The sequence below is a fragment of the Aspergillus undulatus genome, assembly GCF_047715775.1.
Source record: "Aspergillus undulatus strain CBS 261.88 unplaced genomic scaffold BDV17scaffold_31, whole genome shotgun sequence".
Classification (NCBI taxonomy): domain Eukaryota; kingdom Fungi; phylum Ascomycota; class Eurotiomycetes; order Eurotiales; family Aspergillaceae; genus Aspergillus; species Aspergillus undulatus.
In genome coordinates this window covers 290822-307535 of record NW_027396635.1, presented here as the reverse complement: position 1 = coordinate 307535, position 16714 = coordinate 290822, and the positions used below count along the sequence as shown (strand labels likewise).

Genomic DNA, 16714 nt, shown 5'->3' with positions numbered 1-16714 from the left:
GGTCCAGGGGGACTAGGAGGTCCAGGAGGTCTAGATAAACTATTTCTATTCTTAGAAAATAAACCCTGGCTTCTGGAAAGGTTATTAGGAAGACCAGGTAGATTAAAAAAATTACTAGGATTTAGAAAGTTATTTTTTAGAATATTACTAGAGAAACTAGTATATAAAGAAAGGTTTCCTAATATAGGGTTAGCCCTTTTATTAAGATAATATTTAAATTATTTAAAATAGGTATTAGTATCTCTCTAATTCTACTAAATAATAATAAGTAAATTATTTATAAAAAGTCTATCTTAATAGAAAGTTTAGATATTAGTTCTAGAACTAGAAATAGCTATAGCTTAAATTTATAGAAATTAAGTTAAACTTGTAGAATAGTTTTGGTTTCCTCTATAAAAATATATAAAATTAAATACAAGGTAAAAGAAGTAGTTCTAAAAAATAAAAGTAAAGTTAAATAGAATTCTAATAGAACCAGGTTTAGGAATAGATATTCCCCATGTTATACGCCTATTGATCTTTCTTCTTGTTCAACAGGCTGAGTCATGTTTTAGTCAGCCACATCGGTTCTTCTAGCCGTCACGGCTTCGAGCTAGCTTTCATCAACAACTACTTCATGACACATCAGTGAACTGCTTCCCACACCCCAGGTTTTATTAATTATATTTTTTTTAATAATACCAGGCTCAGGTTCCTTAAAGTATAGAAAACCCTCAAGATTAATAAAAATAGTATTAGCTTTAGAATTAGCAGAACCTTTAGACTATTAATTAGCCCTAGGTTCAGGACTTAAAATTTAATATCTAGTATAATAATATTAAAAGTAAATTAATAAAACAGGAATACTAAAAATAATCCTGTAGATTATAAGAGGCTCAAGCAAGGGATTTTTAAAGGAATTTTATAGAGTTACTAGCCTCTAGATTTATTTTTTAATTCTTGGAACTAGGTTCTTAATTATTATTAAAATTTCAGGTTCTAGAGCAGAATTTATAGCAGGTATAGTTAACTAAACTAGGTTCTTGCTTTTTAGATTACTAGAAGTAGAGGCAGAAACTACTAAAATAGAATAAGATTATATAATTCTAAGAGGTTTAACAGGATTAGCTTAATTAGCTTTAGTTAATAAGTTTTTAGTAATCTATAAAAGGAAGTCAGGAAGCTTAATAATACTAGTAGATTTAGATAAATAGAGAAATTCAAGAATTACCTAATTTAAATTAAACCTGTTTAATACCTAGTTAACAGGGAATCTAAGATTCTTGGAAGACTTTAGCAGAGAATAATTAAGGTATTTAATTAAGTAAAGTATAGGACTATTAAAGTTATTAATCTTAGATAAATTAGAATAGTATTAGAAGTAATTAAGTTAGTAAGCAAGTTTAGTAATATACTTGCTTGGTTTTACTAGTATTAAGAATAAAAATAATAGAAACTAGTACCAGGAAGCTTATAAGGATTTTAATAAAGTATAAAATATAATAAACTAGAATAATAGAAAAAACTAATAAAATTAATAATAAAGATATAGTTTGTTAAAATAGGGATAATAAAATTAATAGAGTTAGTTAGTTAATAAAGGTAAGATAGATTTAGGCAAAATAAGATTTTAAAAGTATAAATTTAATTTTAGAAATAGATAAACTAGTTCCCTGAAATAATAAAAAAGAGCAGGCAAGGATTAGTAAACCTATAATATAATAGAATAACTAGTAGAAGCAGGTTCAGGAAGGATAGCAGGGTATTAGTTATTAGGGTACTAGAGTTAATAAAGTTAGGGGTATTTTATAAATTAATATTAAATTTAGTAAAATAAATAATATAAATAAAAGCTCTGTAGCTAATTAGAGTCCTGGTTTAACCAAGGACATGCTACCAGGTTATTAAATAATACTTTAAGTAGTAATCTAATTTCATGATATTAGTGGTTATACTTAAAGCTAGAAAACAGGGAAAAGTATCGCGGGTAAGTAGAAGTTACGCGAAGTAGTTAAACTGATAACCGTAGTAGTTACGTAATACCCGGAACTCTTAACCGTCGATGGTTAGGAGAAGCGTCAACATAATACCCAGGATTATATACTAGCTATAGTCTTTTTTTATTATTCAGGTGGCCTTTAATTTTCTTTTATTTTTTAGTTATTATTATATTATAGTTAACTTATTAGGTATTACCCTGATTTATTACCTTATTTAATTAAGAAAATTATTATATAATATATATATTTTATTATATTAGTTATCCCTGATAACTTAGCTCTTAGTTAGCCTTAGGTAGTTAGCTCCCGCCGCCGGCGGTCTCTGAATAGCATCATCTTACCCACTTCCATACCTCTCTATAGGCTTGTCGAGCCCTAATTCGCTACACTTTAGCTAAGGGCACTGAAGTATTTAGAATAAAGCTACCCCAACATTGCTAATGGCAAGCTCCAGCCTGACTTACAAAGTTGGATTTGCCAGTCATTCACGCTCTACCATACGAGTCCTTGCCCCGATGATTACAGGAGCCTCACACATGATAAAGAAACACATTATACCAACAGCTATTGTACATGTCCAAATTGATATGGCGAGACGAGTCCCAGCATCTAATCGGAAAATCATTTCTTCTTCTTTGCTGACCGTGACTCTTCATGAAGAACGTTGTTAGACAGAATCATACCAATAGTAACATAAACTTACCTGCAGCAGTCCGTTTCTTCTTTGGCCGCCCCTTGCCTCGAAGCTTCGCACTTGTTCACATATTGTAAGTATAGAAAACCACAACAAGATAAGAATAAACTCACATTTGGATCGCCTCCTCCCTGTCATCTTCCGCCTCATCAAAAGTTGTCAAACCAAGAGACTCGCATGTGGTACGTAAGTCCCGAAATGTGACCGTCTTTTTTGGATACCATGCTGCTAGTGTTGGGCCTCGTAGTCTCTGACGTAGTACTTTATTGCCTAGACGTAACCCTTCAGGATTGAAATTCATGGAGAATACTCGGCATTGAACCTGTTTCAACAAAATTAGAATGATTTCGTAATGGCACAGTGACGCAAGCTTAGAGTGTACCTTGGCAAGGTCCAGCAACCGACTATATCGGGCTGCCATTTTTGTGCAGTTCTGCGGATGTCGTGAGGCTCAAGAAGTCCTTCCTAACTACCCCTGGCGGTCGAAATCAGATTTCGTATCACGTGACACCTGATCATAGGTACTCCGAATCGTGAGCATGAAGCCACTGCAAGTCGCTGTTCAGGAACAAGATTTATGGACCGCAAGCGTAAATCCATCTTCGCATCACACTGCGAGGATAGTGTGACAAGCGCCAGACCGAAGGTAAGTGTCTTCATTCCGTGGTATTTTCTCCATATCCATTGCTGACCCTGGCCTTAGCGAAAACATGACCGTAACTTGGACATACCCTCTTCACAGACATCGAAATCTGATCTACTCACTGATTTACAAACGATCAACATCCTACTTGGCAAAGTAACTTCAAACGCTGAGAACTCTGGTACTAAGCTTAGTCCCGAGCTTGCGAGGGCCGCCCAAGATTTGAGTCTTGCTCTACAGCATAAGCCAACCTCGAGCAACCCACACACAAAGTTAAACGACCAAAGCTATGTTTGGCCCTTGGAGAGTTTGCAGCGTTCTTCAGGAAGTTTGCCCCCGCTGCCCTCCATCATAGACGATGAACTTGAAAAAGCCGTTTTTACACATCCCGGAATGAGCAAACACCCGAAGACAACTTACGATAGGCTTGAAATTCTTGGTGATGCATATATAGAGCTTTTTTCTACGAAGCTCATATGGGGTCGATTCCAGCAAATCCCATCGGGACGGATCTCCCAAATCAGGGAGCTCCTAGTGAAGAACGAGACACTGGCTGAATACGCCACGCAGTATGGCCTTGATAGGAGAGCCCTAATTCCATCTGAAGTTACCAACCAACCGAAGAGGTGGATTAAAACAAAGGGAGATATTTTTGAAGCCTATGTGGCTGCTGTTATACTCTCTCATCCAGACGGAGTCGCTGTTGCCGAATCGTGGCTCTCAGAATTATGGTCTCCAACACTTGAAGCCCTCGAGGATTCGCATGAATCACACACACATTCGCCGCCAAAGCAGGAGCTCGCCCGGAAGCTATCGGGAAAACGAGTGAAGCTGATATACATTGACGAAAAGGCGCCCATACAACATGAAGGAGGAAAACAGACTTTCTTCATAGGTGTCTACCTCACAGGCTGGGGCTGGAGTAATAAACACCTTGGTTCTGGCCGGGGTTTGAATAAAACAATTGCCGGAAACAATGCAGCTCAACAAGCTTTGGAAAATAAGAGTTTAATGAAGGACATCATTGCATCCAAAGCCATGCACGGGTTAGGGACGGACTAAGGCCTACCTACCTATCTCTGACGGGTTTTGGAACATAATGTGGCTCCATAAGATCAACAGCCGTGCGCAAGGCGCAAATAAGATTTGAGGGACATAGGGTATGTAGAACTGATGAAAACACGAACTGAATGACTGAACCGCAGCAGATTGAGCAGTACTGCCTTCAACCTTCTGAGGTGTGTAGGTATTGGTTGATGATTGAGCAAGGCAGGTAGATATTTAATAGCACTGGCTGTTCTATCCGAGTTCCGAGTGACCACAAGCTTGAGAAAGACGTCGGAAGCTGTTTGGACATTTGCCCTGGCTCTCCCGTACTGTTCTGCAACTTTTCGAAAGATACTACAGGTACCGGGGTACCCTAGTATTGATATTATCGCAACTGCTTTTACAGAATATTAGAGATATTTTCGAGCCGCTCCCTTCACACACGCGCAAAGAACAAGACCTTTTCCAGAATAGTGAAGATATGTTTGGTTTCTAAGCACTTCATTTCGGATTACCTAATATCCGGCCATACTAACCGTACTAGGACTACCAAGGAACCGTGCACTTGCCTGCTTCATCCTTCCATTTCTGTTCAGACTTTCCAACTCCCTCAATCGCAGATGGATTGGGACCGTACGCGAAGGTTCGTTTTTTGCCGTCCTTATACTCTCCGCCAGAATAGTGCGTGTTGAACTTATAACATGAACTGATGAGTATTGTTTCGGTCGCAGATTCGACGATCACCGTGGGGGGGAGAGTTATCGCCCGGGAAGCTCGAGAGGATATAGCCGACGCAGCAGGTCGCCTCAACGTCTACGATCCCCCCCGAGTCGCCTTGTTGCAGATACATGGGTACCATCCACCGGCCGGGCATATTCTCGCCAGAGGAGCCGCTCCCCACCTCCCTTCAGGCGCCGTTCACGAAGTCCGCAACCATATACTAGAGACGCCGTTACCGGCCCCTACTCTGCAACATACAACCCTCGAAGGCTCTCACCACGTCGGGATGTGAGACCCAGATCCCCAATACCCGCCTCAAGGCGGCCGAGGTCCCCCTTCCCAGAAGACCGTACTCGAGATATTACATGGAAGCGAAGTGTCTCCAATGTGAGACGTCCAAGAGATTCCTCTTCATCCGGCCGCGATTATGGCCACTATAGAAAAGAGCGCCGTCCGCCTTCTACTGGTCGACAGATGAGATCTGGCTCAGCTTCGCGACACGGCCCCCCCTTCGAAGATGACAACCGCCTCAAAGGTACAACTCGTGCTCGAAGCCCTTTTTACGGCGGGCGCAGGGATATCGCCACCGACAGATATTCCGGGCAGAGACGACGGTCTCCGTCTCCAAATGATAATTTTCCCAGGCGGCCTTCTGCCCCCGGCTCTATGTCTAATTCGAGACGCTCATCACCCTTTGATAATAAAATAAACACCAGCTCAAGAGGCAATAGGAGTCGATCGCCGCCTTCTATCCTTCCTTCAATCCGTCGTCGTTCGCGAGATAGGGGTTCCGCTTCATATCATAATGATCGCACGCCTACGCCCAGGGGCAAAATTGACGCACCAGAAGCCAAATCGGGCTCACCTACCATAGTGCAGTCTTCTGCGCGGCCACTGCCCGGTCAGGACGGTACTGAATCCCCTCGACCACCTGAAATACAAGGTAGAACGAATCACACCAAGCCGTCCTATCCCAGCAATGCCCCGAGTCAACCCAAGGCATTCTCTAGCACCGGCACCCTCCATTCACCCCCACCTATTCCACCGCATGGACCAAAGACCATCCCCTCTCACCCACGCGCATCAAATCTCTCTCTTTTGTCTGCCCCAACGAGGCCCCGCGGGAGCTCAAATTTCAAGGATAGTGGCTGGGCAGGTACCGCATCACGCCGTGGGCCTGCACCTGTTGGCTCACATGGAGCGCCTACTGCCCCTCGGAGCACTCATTTATCAAATTCCGTCGTCGAGGCTCAACGCCTCCGCTCTTCCCGTCACACCAGTGTGTCCGGTACCTCGTCTTCTCCTACTCCAAGATATTCTAAGTATCTTGTAGGTCTTAACACGATTGTCCCTGGTGGTAAACTGATCCCATTCGATCTTGATGCTATCTCACAAAAGCGCCCTTTCCAGTTCGAGGCAGATAAGGATCGCCTTTTTGAACAGATAGCAGAAAGCCAAAAGATGAAGCGTGCCGGCCTACGAGACTGGGATAAATTAGATAGGGAAAGCTCTATCTGCGCCCTGAAAAGCGAGCTGGCCGAAGGCCACTTGCAATGTATCACGGATACCGAAGGTACCCTTGGCAGCGCAATATTCTGATAAGCACTTACAGCTAAGCTAGCAAGAGTAATCATACTGCTGGTGGCCATTAGTCCGTGTACGATATTATCATAGACCTCCTTGGGCAAATTATATGCATACTTGGAAGTTATTAAATGATCTTAGTATTGGATATTGTGTCTATGGATCTTAGCTGCAATCGTAATCGCATGAAGCCCACGTTTCATCAAGATTACTGGTTGATGTTGACCATGCAGTATAGAGTATACTACCATGAGGTGGTCTTGTCGAGGTGTATATAATTGGTCGTGACGCGAAGGTACTAGACTACTAGCATCTACGTTGTACCTAAACCAGGGACCAGATATTGAAATCATAATATAATGATACTCCAGGCTACTACTATCATTAATCTAATTACGGCGGACTAGTGCCTGCATTAGCCTTAAGACGCCGCCTTACATAAAGGTGGGGCGCACCTCTTCCGCGCCGCTCGCGCGCATCGTGAACTCCTTCAGGCTTCGTGTCAACATTAACCCTTCATATCTACGGAGTAACTTCATTCCTTGATCATTACCCCCTTCAAAACCGCATAATAACCACTGAGGAAATCTTATGAGAACTCGTATATTGAACGACCTTACTTTACTTTGGCACTTCTCTCCAGTCATCCGTCCTAGTCCCCGGTTATCCACTATTATTGTTATACACTGCCACGGAAAGGGGCACCTTAGAGCATCATGAATATCTTCAGGCTACTAGGTTCGTTTATTGGAATCTTTTTATCTAGCTGTACTGATGAAAAATAGCCGATTTTTCCCACCTCGCCTCCATCTTCGTCCTCCTCCAGAAGATGAAATCATCAAGCGTGCGTGCGCCAGGTTCTAACATGCCGCTCATAAACTAAACCTAAATGACAGAGCTGCTCTGGGCTGTCTTTCAAGTCACAGGCGCTTTACTTGATGGTCTTTGTGACCCGTTATCTGGGTAGGTCTTCGATTTCTCAAATTGTCGAATGTGTTTAGTTTGATCATTAATTGGAAGTGTGATTAGACTTGTTTTGGGCTTTCACGGACTCGCTGTATAACACAACTTTCAAGATATTATTCATCGGATCGTCAGGTTATATCATCTATCTCATGCTCAACGATTATCGGCCTACGCACGACCCAAACCTCGACACATTTAAAGTGCAATACTTGCTTGCCTCCAGCGCCATTCTCGCTCTTATCTTTCCCCACGATTATAGCATTTCGGAGGTTGGTTGACTGTCATTGCACGGTGTGCTCATGTTGATAATGTTCAGATTCTTTGGACCTTCTCTATCTGGCTCGAGTCTGTGGCAATTCTTCCTCAGCTCTTCATGCTTCAACGTACTGGTGAAGCCGACACTATAACTACCCATTACCTTTTCGCCCTCGGTCTCTACAGAGCTCTGTACATTCCAAACTGGATTTACCGGTACTTCGCAGAAGGCCATTTTCAACCTGTCCCAGTTCTAGCAGGAATCGTCCAAACTCTCCTGTATTCTGATTTCTTCTACATCTATTATACCAAGTGCGATACTTCGTTCCCTGCTGTACTCGCCGCAGCTAACTTGCACCCAGGATAATGAAAGGCAAGAAGTTCTCTCTCCCCGTCTGAAAATTGGTCAGGTATCTTACCCTTGGTCAACGGGGACCTACTTCTCAAAAAGGACCGGGGTATCCCATGCTTATGCACGTACACCAATTACATGCGAGCCTCCAATAATTCTATGGGAAATCGAGCGCCTCAAAATTTGAGATGGGAAGCGCTAAACCCGGCTCGCAGAGGCACGAGGCGAAAGATTGTACTCTTTCAACACACCTCCTCTTCCATAATTGCATGTCGCTGTCTGTCGTGCGTTCTAGTTAGGATACAACAGCACAGGTTATATGTACTATATGATGGAGCTACAATAAATGTGACTTTGACTGTTTTTGTTATTCGAAGACACGAGGACAACAAACGCGAGATAATATTCCAATATTGGCGAAGAGCTAGTCTACCTGGACTTGAATCATATGGGGCTGGTGCTGCTCAGTGTTCATTCTGAAACTACTCTAAGATATTGCCCAGCAACTACAGACAGTCGGAAAGTCCACTATGATGCTGAGGATTGGTCTTTTCCCTCTTCGATCCGGGAAATGCCAGACATAATCTGCAAGCACCCACCATGGCTCTGAAACCGAGAACCCAGCTTCGAGCCGTTATTCGAGGGCTGGACTCTCTGTTAGGGAAAGAAAATCAGCAAGAGAAATCTCGATGGGTGGAGGACCCATGTGCAGCAGAGTACCCGCTGCTGTAGTTGACAGGAAGCGGAGGCACTGGGAGATCATTGTGAAACGGATCCAATGTTGTGGAAATCGGACCCGAAAGATGGCCCAATGCTCCGCCACTAACCGGCCGCACGCCCCCCATACCCAAGCCCGCGTGCCGGTGGGATTTGCGTCCTGAATCCACCCAGTTCTGCTGGTGGAAGTACTCCATCTGAGGTCTTTCTAAGGATGCTGACCCGGCGATTGCGGACTGGCGCCTGGATATCGGTGGAGAGGGAAGTTTGGGGGAACGCGAGGAAATCTCTAAAGGGGGCGAGCCTCTTCTCGAGTTAGGGGGCGTCAAACGCGTGCCGCCGCGGCGAACTTGACAGGTTGGGCATATTTTGACAAAGCGGGATATCAGCTCCTTGGGGACCCTTTGGAGAAGTTAGTCGGACGTTGCCGCCGAGCCTGTTCATGCTGCGAAATGCAAGTGCGGACGGATGTCGTTAGCTACGCACCAGGAATATATTTGGCGGACTTGGGCCGAAGTCTTATCCCGGCCACCGTGTTGGCATTGTTGATGCGCTTTCGTGAGGATCTTGAACAGCTTCTCTCTTATAGCTACCGGCTTGCCTTCATGGCAAATCATTCTCCTGCACTGGAATTCGTATCTCCCAAATCAGCATGGGCTCGTTTTCGCTGCAGACAGGTGTGGCTTACGGACATCTGAGGTATTGCTTCCGACGGCTTGGAGTTTAAACATTTTTTTCACCCAGAATCTGATAGTGGCATTTAGCTTATTCCGGATTCTTGCGGCTGCCAGAGAAAGCAACAGAGGTTCATTTCGTACCTGAACTGGGCGGATTCTATAGCAGTGTCCTTAGGATCTATCAAGACCGTTCTTATGTTTCGCGCCCTTCTGGCGTGGATCAAAGCCTTATCTTGCTTTTTCACGGACAGATCATCGACATAGCTAGGGAAGTCACAATATGAGCTCAACGCGCGCTAGATGGCCAATAGAAGAACAACGGTCAGTCTGTTCTTACCTTTTGACAAGTCTGTCGAATTCTTTGACATTCGGGAATCCGTCTAGAGGCGGAATTATTGGCTCAGAAAGCATGGTGTCCTCATTTCGGGAGTCCTGACTTTCCAGGTCCGTTTCTGTCAACGCTTCATGTAGGGGCAGGTAGGCTGGCCCTTGGAGATAACGTGGCTGCGGCATACATTGCGTCGGCGGGTGATGCAAGGCTGCATGGTCAGGGACTGGCGGCATCGGTGGCCCGTGTGAATGGTGAGATGGTACGCCGGTGTGAATGTGGTTATAAGGTAAGCTGAAGTGCGGTGCATATGAACTGAAATGATGCTGAGGGAAATGGTAGGAGCTCGCTTCGAAGTCATGACTTTCTCCATGGCTGCTCGGGACGGGCAGGGACAAGTGCGGATTGACAAAGTAGCCCTCCTGTCCATCGGTGCCGCGTCTATGGAACCCGCTCATGATTGCGATGTTGGCGGCGATTGAGGTCAACAGGCAGTTGCACCTGGGGTGAGTCTCTGTCTGGGAAGACGATTTGCGGAATGCGTATGTTCGTTCCTGCTTGACGCTGTTCTTGGCTAGGTGAGATCGAGTGACTGGCTGTTATAATTGCTGATGGGAAACCCCAGAGCTCGAGGCTACGGCGTCTCGGAATGAGAATGTCACGAATGAGAAGTCAGAAGAACAAGTGAACTCGGCCGCACCTGACACCTATGTGTATGTGTGGAAAGTGAACCCGGTTCAAGATATTAGAAAGCTGTCCGTTGAATGGGCATGTCAATCTACGATGGGTGCGGACATAGAGTTGAATTTAAACGAGGTATAGACCTCCAGGGCCCAGTCCATAGCTTCATTTCTTGCCCGCGTTCTTTTAAAATTGCTGTTATGCATATTCAATGGACACAGAGGCAGCAGACAATGCTGCAAGGTAACCATCAATCACCGCCAGGTGGCCGTAATGGTGCAGAGGCAAAAGGAATTCCTGGGAGAGGAAAGCGTAGTATTTGCACTTGCTTACAGATGGAACAAATAGCTGGAGGCAGAGAGCGGGGGACATGCAGGATGGGAGTTGAAGGGATTGGTAGCAAACAAGAAGCATGGTAGGATATCATGGAAAGAGACACTGCAACGGGCGTCAATACATCAGCAAAAACAAGCTGCAGTGAAGGTGTAATATAGAAGCAGCCAAGGGCATGTAGAAACCGACCAGGATCAAGCATCTCGAGCAACAGGGGAGAGAAAGGGCGACTCGCCCTGGTTGAAGGATTTAACAAGTCGGAGCCCTAACCGCCCAGTGCCCATTGTCCCAAAGTAATTTAGACCATTGGGAGTGATTGGCCATATCAGTGACAATGATGCTGGGGCGACAATACAGCGTGTCTCCCGTGGACAACGACTCGATTGATGTTTTCTCTTTAGCCACTTCGATCAAGGAGCATCCCGGCGGCATTGCATAGATCGTATGCCTGGGTATCCCGGCAACGCCCTGGTGCAATAGTTCTTCGATCATTGATGCACGCAGTCTTCATTGCTTCTTCCTGTGCCACGCTTGCTTCGTCCGTCGACGGAACTGACTTGCAGAAACCTCGCAATGCCCCCGACACTGAAAAACAGGTGAAACCGTAAGTATAACTGCTTCAGAGTTAAGGACGCTGGCTACTTCCTGTCTCACCTAATCGCTGTGAGCCGTCAATTCTGCCCATGCATCCCCCCAACCCATTAGTATGCCTCTGGACTCCCTCTTCCGGCTTCATTATAGGTTGCCCTTCGTCACCCGGCGCGCTGCCGACCGTTGTACTCAGGCGCTCACCCCATTGGCTCAACGTGGGTGACTCGCATAAGGGCAATGTCAGCAGCTTTAGCCTGCTCTCATCGGTATTTGCGTGGTGAACAGGCCACCGTTCGAGCTGAGGTCGGTGCATAACTACTCGAGAGCGCCGGCATCCTACCACAGCCGGCAAGTCTCCGCGTTCTCGGTCTCCAGGCCGTCGCAGTCGCCTATCCGTGCAGAGAGGAAGCAAGGAAGGTCCTCCCTACGCTGACCCACCAGGATGTATGAATATGTGCAGGCTGCTGTACATAAATAGCCAAGCACGTCGACCGCCACCAAGAGGGTTTACCAGTGACAGCACCCCTGGCATCGAGCAGCTATCAATAATCCTTGAAAGCTGTGACATCAAACTCCTCGACAAAGGCACCCTTCGGCGACATGTTGCTGAGTAGGGGGTGGGTAGGCTACCTACCTACACTCGAGGACCGAAGTCAGAAAGCAGACAGTCTAGGTAGACGACGCGGAGGGTACTACCTTGGGGCCACAAAAAAGTTCATTTGCCCTGGTCTGATGTTGTCAGACGAGCATTCCAAGCGTGATGACTCAATCTACCGCCGTCGAGCAACTCCGGGTTTCGAGCGCAGGCTGTAATCACGCCCAACGCTGATGTGCCCTACCCAGCTTCATGTTCTCGATAATAGCAGACCTCAAAAGAGACAAGGTACGAAGACCATGCTGTCCCATAGCACCTAATTCAGCATGCTGCGCACCTCAAAATTAGCAATTATACGTTGGTGTCACACTTCTGAACAGCTAGTCATAGAAAGATAGATGCCTGCCTACAGGGGTGGTTCATGGACTTGTAGGGACCAGTGGCAGATGCAGCTCCAAACAGCCAGCCCACTCGACATGAACAAGCAAACCGCAACAAAAATGAACATCATAATCTCTATTGTCATCAGCTCGTGCAATGAGGTATCCACTAATACTAGATAGGACAGGGACGCGGCCATATAACAACAATAATCATGGTGATGGCAGGGCGAAGCTTGCCGCCATCCCCGTATTTCTCGCCACATAATCAATAAAGCCCGAACATGTCAATCAATAGGAGAAGTGCCATAAAATCATGGGTATCGTAATAGTCTCATCTCGTCTCACCTCACGTGCCGAGGGCGAAGCTGAAAGCAACCAAGCGAAACAGTCATGGATTAATGAGTTCCTGAGCCCCAAGCGTGCTGTTGGACTTTACCAAATCCCGAATCGCCCACCTCCAGTTGCTTTCAAAGCCAGCATGGTGATGATTCATCCATTTGTCGACCTTGCGTCTCCACTTTTCTTCTTCCGTGTGCTGGCGTCTAATGAATTCCGGGCCAACATCGAACTCCTCTGTCATAGGCCACTCGTCTGACGAATCCTCGCCGCTCCGATCGTCTCCGCTAGCTGTAGGGCCGATATCATCAAGGGCCTCTGAACCCCTCTTACCGGAAGCGCCAAATTCATTCAAGTCAGCGAGATTAGAAAATACATCGTCTTCGTCCTCAACGGCAACAACACCGTCTCCGCCGGGCTGCGAGGCCGCCAGCTTGAGCCAGCACATGCGTTGCGGATCAAACACCATTCCGCCAACAACCTGTACATTTTGCATAGCCCCCACGTTGGTGATCAGGGCGGGCGATGATTTCGGCGATTTGGGCGCGGTACTATCAAAGCCGTGGACCAGATTTTCGTTCCCTTCCCAACGAAACGAAACGGGGTTGTAATGCATACCATTGACAGCTTGATAAATCGTTAGCGCCGAGTTCGTACATATCGTCGATTGGAGAAACTTACATTTCCTTTCCTGAACCCCTGCACCAATGGGTTTAATTAGCTGCGGTCTGGATCCAGAAATTGAACCAGACTTTCCCTTTTTGCTTCTTATTGATCCTGTCGTTGACGGCACTCGTGATACGTTCGAGGATCTCCAGTTTGAATTAAGGGGGGTAAGTGGCGTGTTTTCCCGAAGCTTCGGAATTGAGGACATTGAGGCGATGCGTTGCTCCCTAGCATTCCTTGATGCATTGGTATCCCGCGCGAATCTTGGAACAGACGCTTGCTGACGGACTGGAATGCTTGTCGTGGGGCCAGGCTGCGTGAGAACATCCGGTTTGGAGGGTGCGGGTTGACTTGTGCTCAATTTGCTTTTCAAGGACCGGGGCGCTCCACGCCCACTGGGCTGCTTGACGTACTTGCTCTCTGTTACTGTGGATGTAGGTAAGTCGTCAAAAGAGGCCAATTCAGTCCCGTCACCATAATCTCGGCGACGAGCTGGCCGGGTGATAGTTCCTTTGGGAGTTGTGCTCAATGTTTCTAAAGTTGTGTCATTGGATTTGCTTCTCGAGCCCTCATGACGGCTCGGTCGCGACAGCCGTACAACTGTACCCTGGGAGCTGATTGTATCGTTCGTCCCGTCAGAGCTTGTACGGCGGGAATATCGGTAATTCTTGATACTGGCGTGCTGAGATTGTTTGTCTGAGGACCCAGCGGGTAGGAACGGCGCCTGGGGTTTGCGAGCTGATAGCTTCGCCTCTAGCCCGGTTCGGTCAATGGCGGCAAATCGCCGACTGTTTAACCAGCTCGAACCGCCATGACGCGGGGGACTCGGCAAAGAGGCACTTGGGTTTGATTGGCTTGCATTCCGCATTGAAGGCATTGAGCGCTTCGTCTTTAGTAAGTGCTTCCCGGCGATGCGCTCGTCGGCCAGTGCTTCTTTTGAGATTCGAGTCCCTACTAATCGCCGGGTCGGTGTAAAGGGTATCGGGGATAAAGCTGCCGGACCGGATACTGGAAGACTGGACACGGAGGAATGAGACACATGGCCTGGTCTTCGAGGAGAAGTACGGAACTTTGATAAGGGAGCGCCGCTCTCAGAGACGGTTTCAAGATGCGTTGAATGAGTTCGGTCATGACCAGAGAGCCGGGGGATCCGGGTTTTGGGAGATGTAGCGTTTGTAAACGTTAGGGTGGTTGCGGAACGCCGCGCCGGGCTTCCGGGGGGTTCTGCCTTGCATCTGACATTTGGATTTATTGAAGGTCTTTTGGGATTGAAAACGTCGTCGCTATTTACTTCGAGATCAGAGAAGAAGTCGTCGGCGCGAGGTTGCGTTTGGCCGTTATTCTCGGGTCCACGTTGAGATGCGTCGGGAACGATCGGCTTCCTCGGCTGATTTAAGCGTGCCCCAAGGTCTAAAGGTCCTTCCGGAATCACGAGTCCATCTAGTCCTTCATCGTCACTTTCACCTGTCAAGTAACTCGAAGCACTTGGGCTGACAACCGAAATTGAAGAGCTTGGATTCGAGAGATGGTCTCGCGTAGTGCCACCAAATCGTACACCAATACTGCCTTCAGACCAATCAACATCAACATCTTCGGGGGCCGGGCTAGAGGCCCTGGCTAAAGGGAGACGCAGTCTCAGTAGATTATCTGAAGGCAATTCAAAATCATCTTCAAAGGTCTCGACCGGGCAGATTCCTTTGCTGGGCTCGAAGTCGCTGGCGATACTTGGTAGTTGTGGAGAACGTTGCTTAGCTGCTCTAATCGTAGGGGTGTTTTGCGAATTGATGGAACCAAGGTTGTCTGGGAAGTCATCCAGTAAATTATCCGGAGCCACGCCATCATCTAATGATTGGGGGGAGGCTTCGGCAGGATTCGCAGACGTAGGGCCAATGTTCAAAAGTGCTTCGGGAAGAGATGTATCATGAAATTGCTTTAGCTCCAAAGCAACATGCGGATCTGGTAGCTCCAGGTCGTCAGACCAATCATCGATGAATTCCCGCTTTGTCTTTTTTTTCCCAAGACGTTTGATCGTGCCTCCAACAAGGGCTGTGCGGGGAACGTCGGTGGGCAACGGGATGCCGACGTTTTTAACGGACGCTATAGCCTCTTCATTCACAAGTTCATCGTCACTCAACAGCTGAATCTGCCAATCCTCATCCCCGCCCGCGGTAGAATCCAGATCGGAGCGAGCGGAACGGCGTGAGGAGATTGAGTCTCGATGTCCGGACCGACGGACAGATGAGTTCGTCACGGATGTAGCACTCGAGGCGGTACGAAGGTGAATGTCCTCGTAGCATTGTAGCTCCTCGTCGTCGTCCCAACACTCAATGGCCCCGTCACTATTCTGTCGCACTTCAAGAGTAAGTGGCGCCATCGTGGCTCGCTTAGTGGCGCTGTGAGATATAGTGTATGCTCATAGGAAAGGTATATAATCGATTCTCGCGATTTAGGTCACTTGTTTCGAATGTTCTGGTTCTGGTAGGAGAATAGCATAAAGATAGAACGTCATGCCGTGCTGCCGCCGGTTATTTTGGGTTCGAAATATAGATTTTCAATCAGCCAGAAGCGAAAAGAGTTCTAAGGACGGAGAGGCTAGTGGCTCAGCTGTCGGTGGTTTGAAATGGTCGATATGTGGAAGATAGGGAGTAGCGGCCACCGGGCCAGGTATCACAAGAGGTTGGGCGGGTGGTATGACATGGAATATGTGTAAGATGAGCGGCGTGGTCGTATCAAGGAACACGAGATAAAGCGTCGAGAAAAGTAAGGAGAACCTCGTGTGGTGGTGAGCAGGGGTGGCTGGTGGAATTCCCTCAGGAGGGAAAAGCGGGCTATAATTGCCAGCCGGACGCGTGAATCCACGGAGAGCCTCCTGAAACCATGCTAGTGCAGTCGGCTACTCTGTAGTATCATACTATGGTGGCGCCAAGGGGAAGACAACTGTTGAACAAGGCAAGGCGAGACAGACGAGGACGAAGAGTGAGTGGACTGTGGATGTGGATTTGGACTTGGAGGCTGCGGAGGAGCGACCGCGCTTCATCCACTAGTTCTATACTAAGGCGCCGGTTGCTCGGACAGTGGGAGACTAAGACCTCCAATGCATCACGCAAATTAGAGATGCGTCAGATTGAGATGTCTCACACGCATCAGCCTCATTGTCTGACGTATGC

General features: G+C 47.0%; 6 protein-coding genes across 6 annotated transcripts; 3 read left to right on the top strand and 3 right to left on the bottom strand.

Moving 5' to 3' along the window:
* Positions 1–2244: 2244 nt before the first annotated feature.
* Positions 2245–3117, bottom strand: BDV17DRAFT_265959 (mitochondrial 37S ribosomal protein mS33). Its single transcript, XM_073758213.1, has 4 exons — positions 3056–3117; positions 2787–2995; positions 2683–2732; positions 2245–2629 (listed from the first exon to the last, which is right to left on the bottom strand). The coding sequence occupies exons 1-4, from the start codon at positions 3092–3094 to the stop codon at positions 2601–2603; spliced, it is 327 nt and encodes a 108-aa protein (XP_073614666.1). The 5' UTR covers positions 3095–3117; the 3' UTR covers positions 2245–2600.
* Positions 3118–3246: 129 nt separating this feature from the next.
* On the top strand, positions 3247–5006 carry BDV17DRAFT_265957 (ribonuclease III). The gene is made up of 3 exons (XM_073758212.1): positions 3247–3319; positions 3377–4476; positions 4525–5006. The coding sequence occupies exons 1-2, from the start codon at positions 3251–3253 to the stop codon at positions 4376–4378; spliced, it is 1071 nt and encodes a 356-aa protein (XP_073614665.1). The 5' UTR covers positions 3247–3250; the 3' UTR covers positions 4379–4476; positions 4525–5006.
* BDV17DRAFT_119527 (uncharacterized protein) lies at positions 4619–6743 on the top strand. The gene is made up of 4 exons (XM_073753994.1): positions 4619–4723; positions 4778–4846; positions 4918–5006; positions 5095–6743. Exons 3-4 carry the CDS (start codon positions 4984–4986, stop codon positions 6680–6682), a joined length of 1611 nt encoding a protein of 536 aa, XP_073614664.1. The 5' UTR covers positions 4619–4723; positions 4778–4846; positions 4918–4983; the 3' UTR covers positions 6683–6743.
* A 412-nt stretch (positions 6744–7155) lies between these two features.
* BDV17DRAFT_119200 (ER lumen protein retaining receptor-domain-containing protein) lies at positions 7156–8608 on the top strand. Its single transcript, XM_073753990.1, has 6 exons — positions 7156–7405; positions 7453–7511; positions 7564–7630; positions 7697–7902; positions 7950–8200; positions 8251–8608. Exons 1-6 carry the CDS (start codon positions 7384–7386, stop codon positions 8285–8287), a joined length of 642 nt encoding a protein of 213 aa, XP_073614663.1. The 5' UTR covers positions 7156–7383; the 3' UTR covers positions 8288–8608.
* A 207-nt stretch (positions 8609–8815) lies between these two features.
* On the bottom strand, positions 8816–10573 carry BDV17DRAFT_119171 (integrase zinc binding domain-containing protein). Its single transcript, XM_073753988.1, has 5 exons — positions 9972–10573; positions 9776–9898; positions 9650–9704; positions 9444–9583; positions 8816–9359 (listed from the first exon to the last, which is right to left on the bottom strand). Exons 1-5 carry the CDS (start codon positions 10418–10420, stop codon positions 8912–8914), a joined length of 1215 nt encoding a protein of 404 aa, XP_073614662.1. The 5' UTR covers positions 10421–10573; the 3' UTR covers positions 8816–8911.
* Positions 10574–12406: 1833 nt separating this feature from the next.
* Positions 12407–16190, bottom strand: BDV17DRAFT_119022 (putative cytokinesis regulator (Byr4)). The gene is made up of 2 exons (XM_073753986.1): positions 13563–16190; positions 12407–13508 (listed from the first exon to the last, which is right to left on the bottom strand). Exons 1-2 carry the CDS (start codon positions 15919–15921, stop codon positions 12934–12936), a joined length of 2934 nt encoding a protein of 977 aa, XP_073614661.1. The 5' UTR covers positions 15922–16190; the 3' UTR covers positions 12407–12933.
* Positions 16191–16714: the final 524 nt, after the last annotated feature.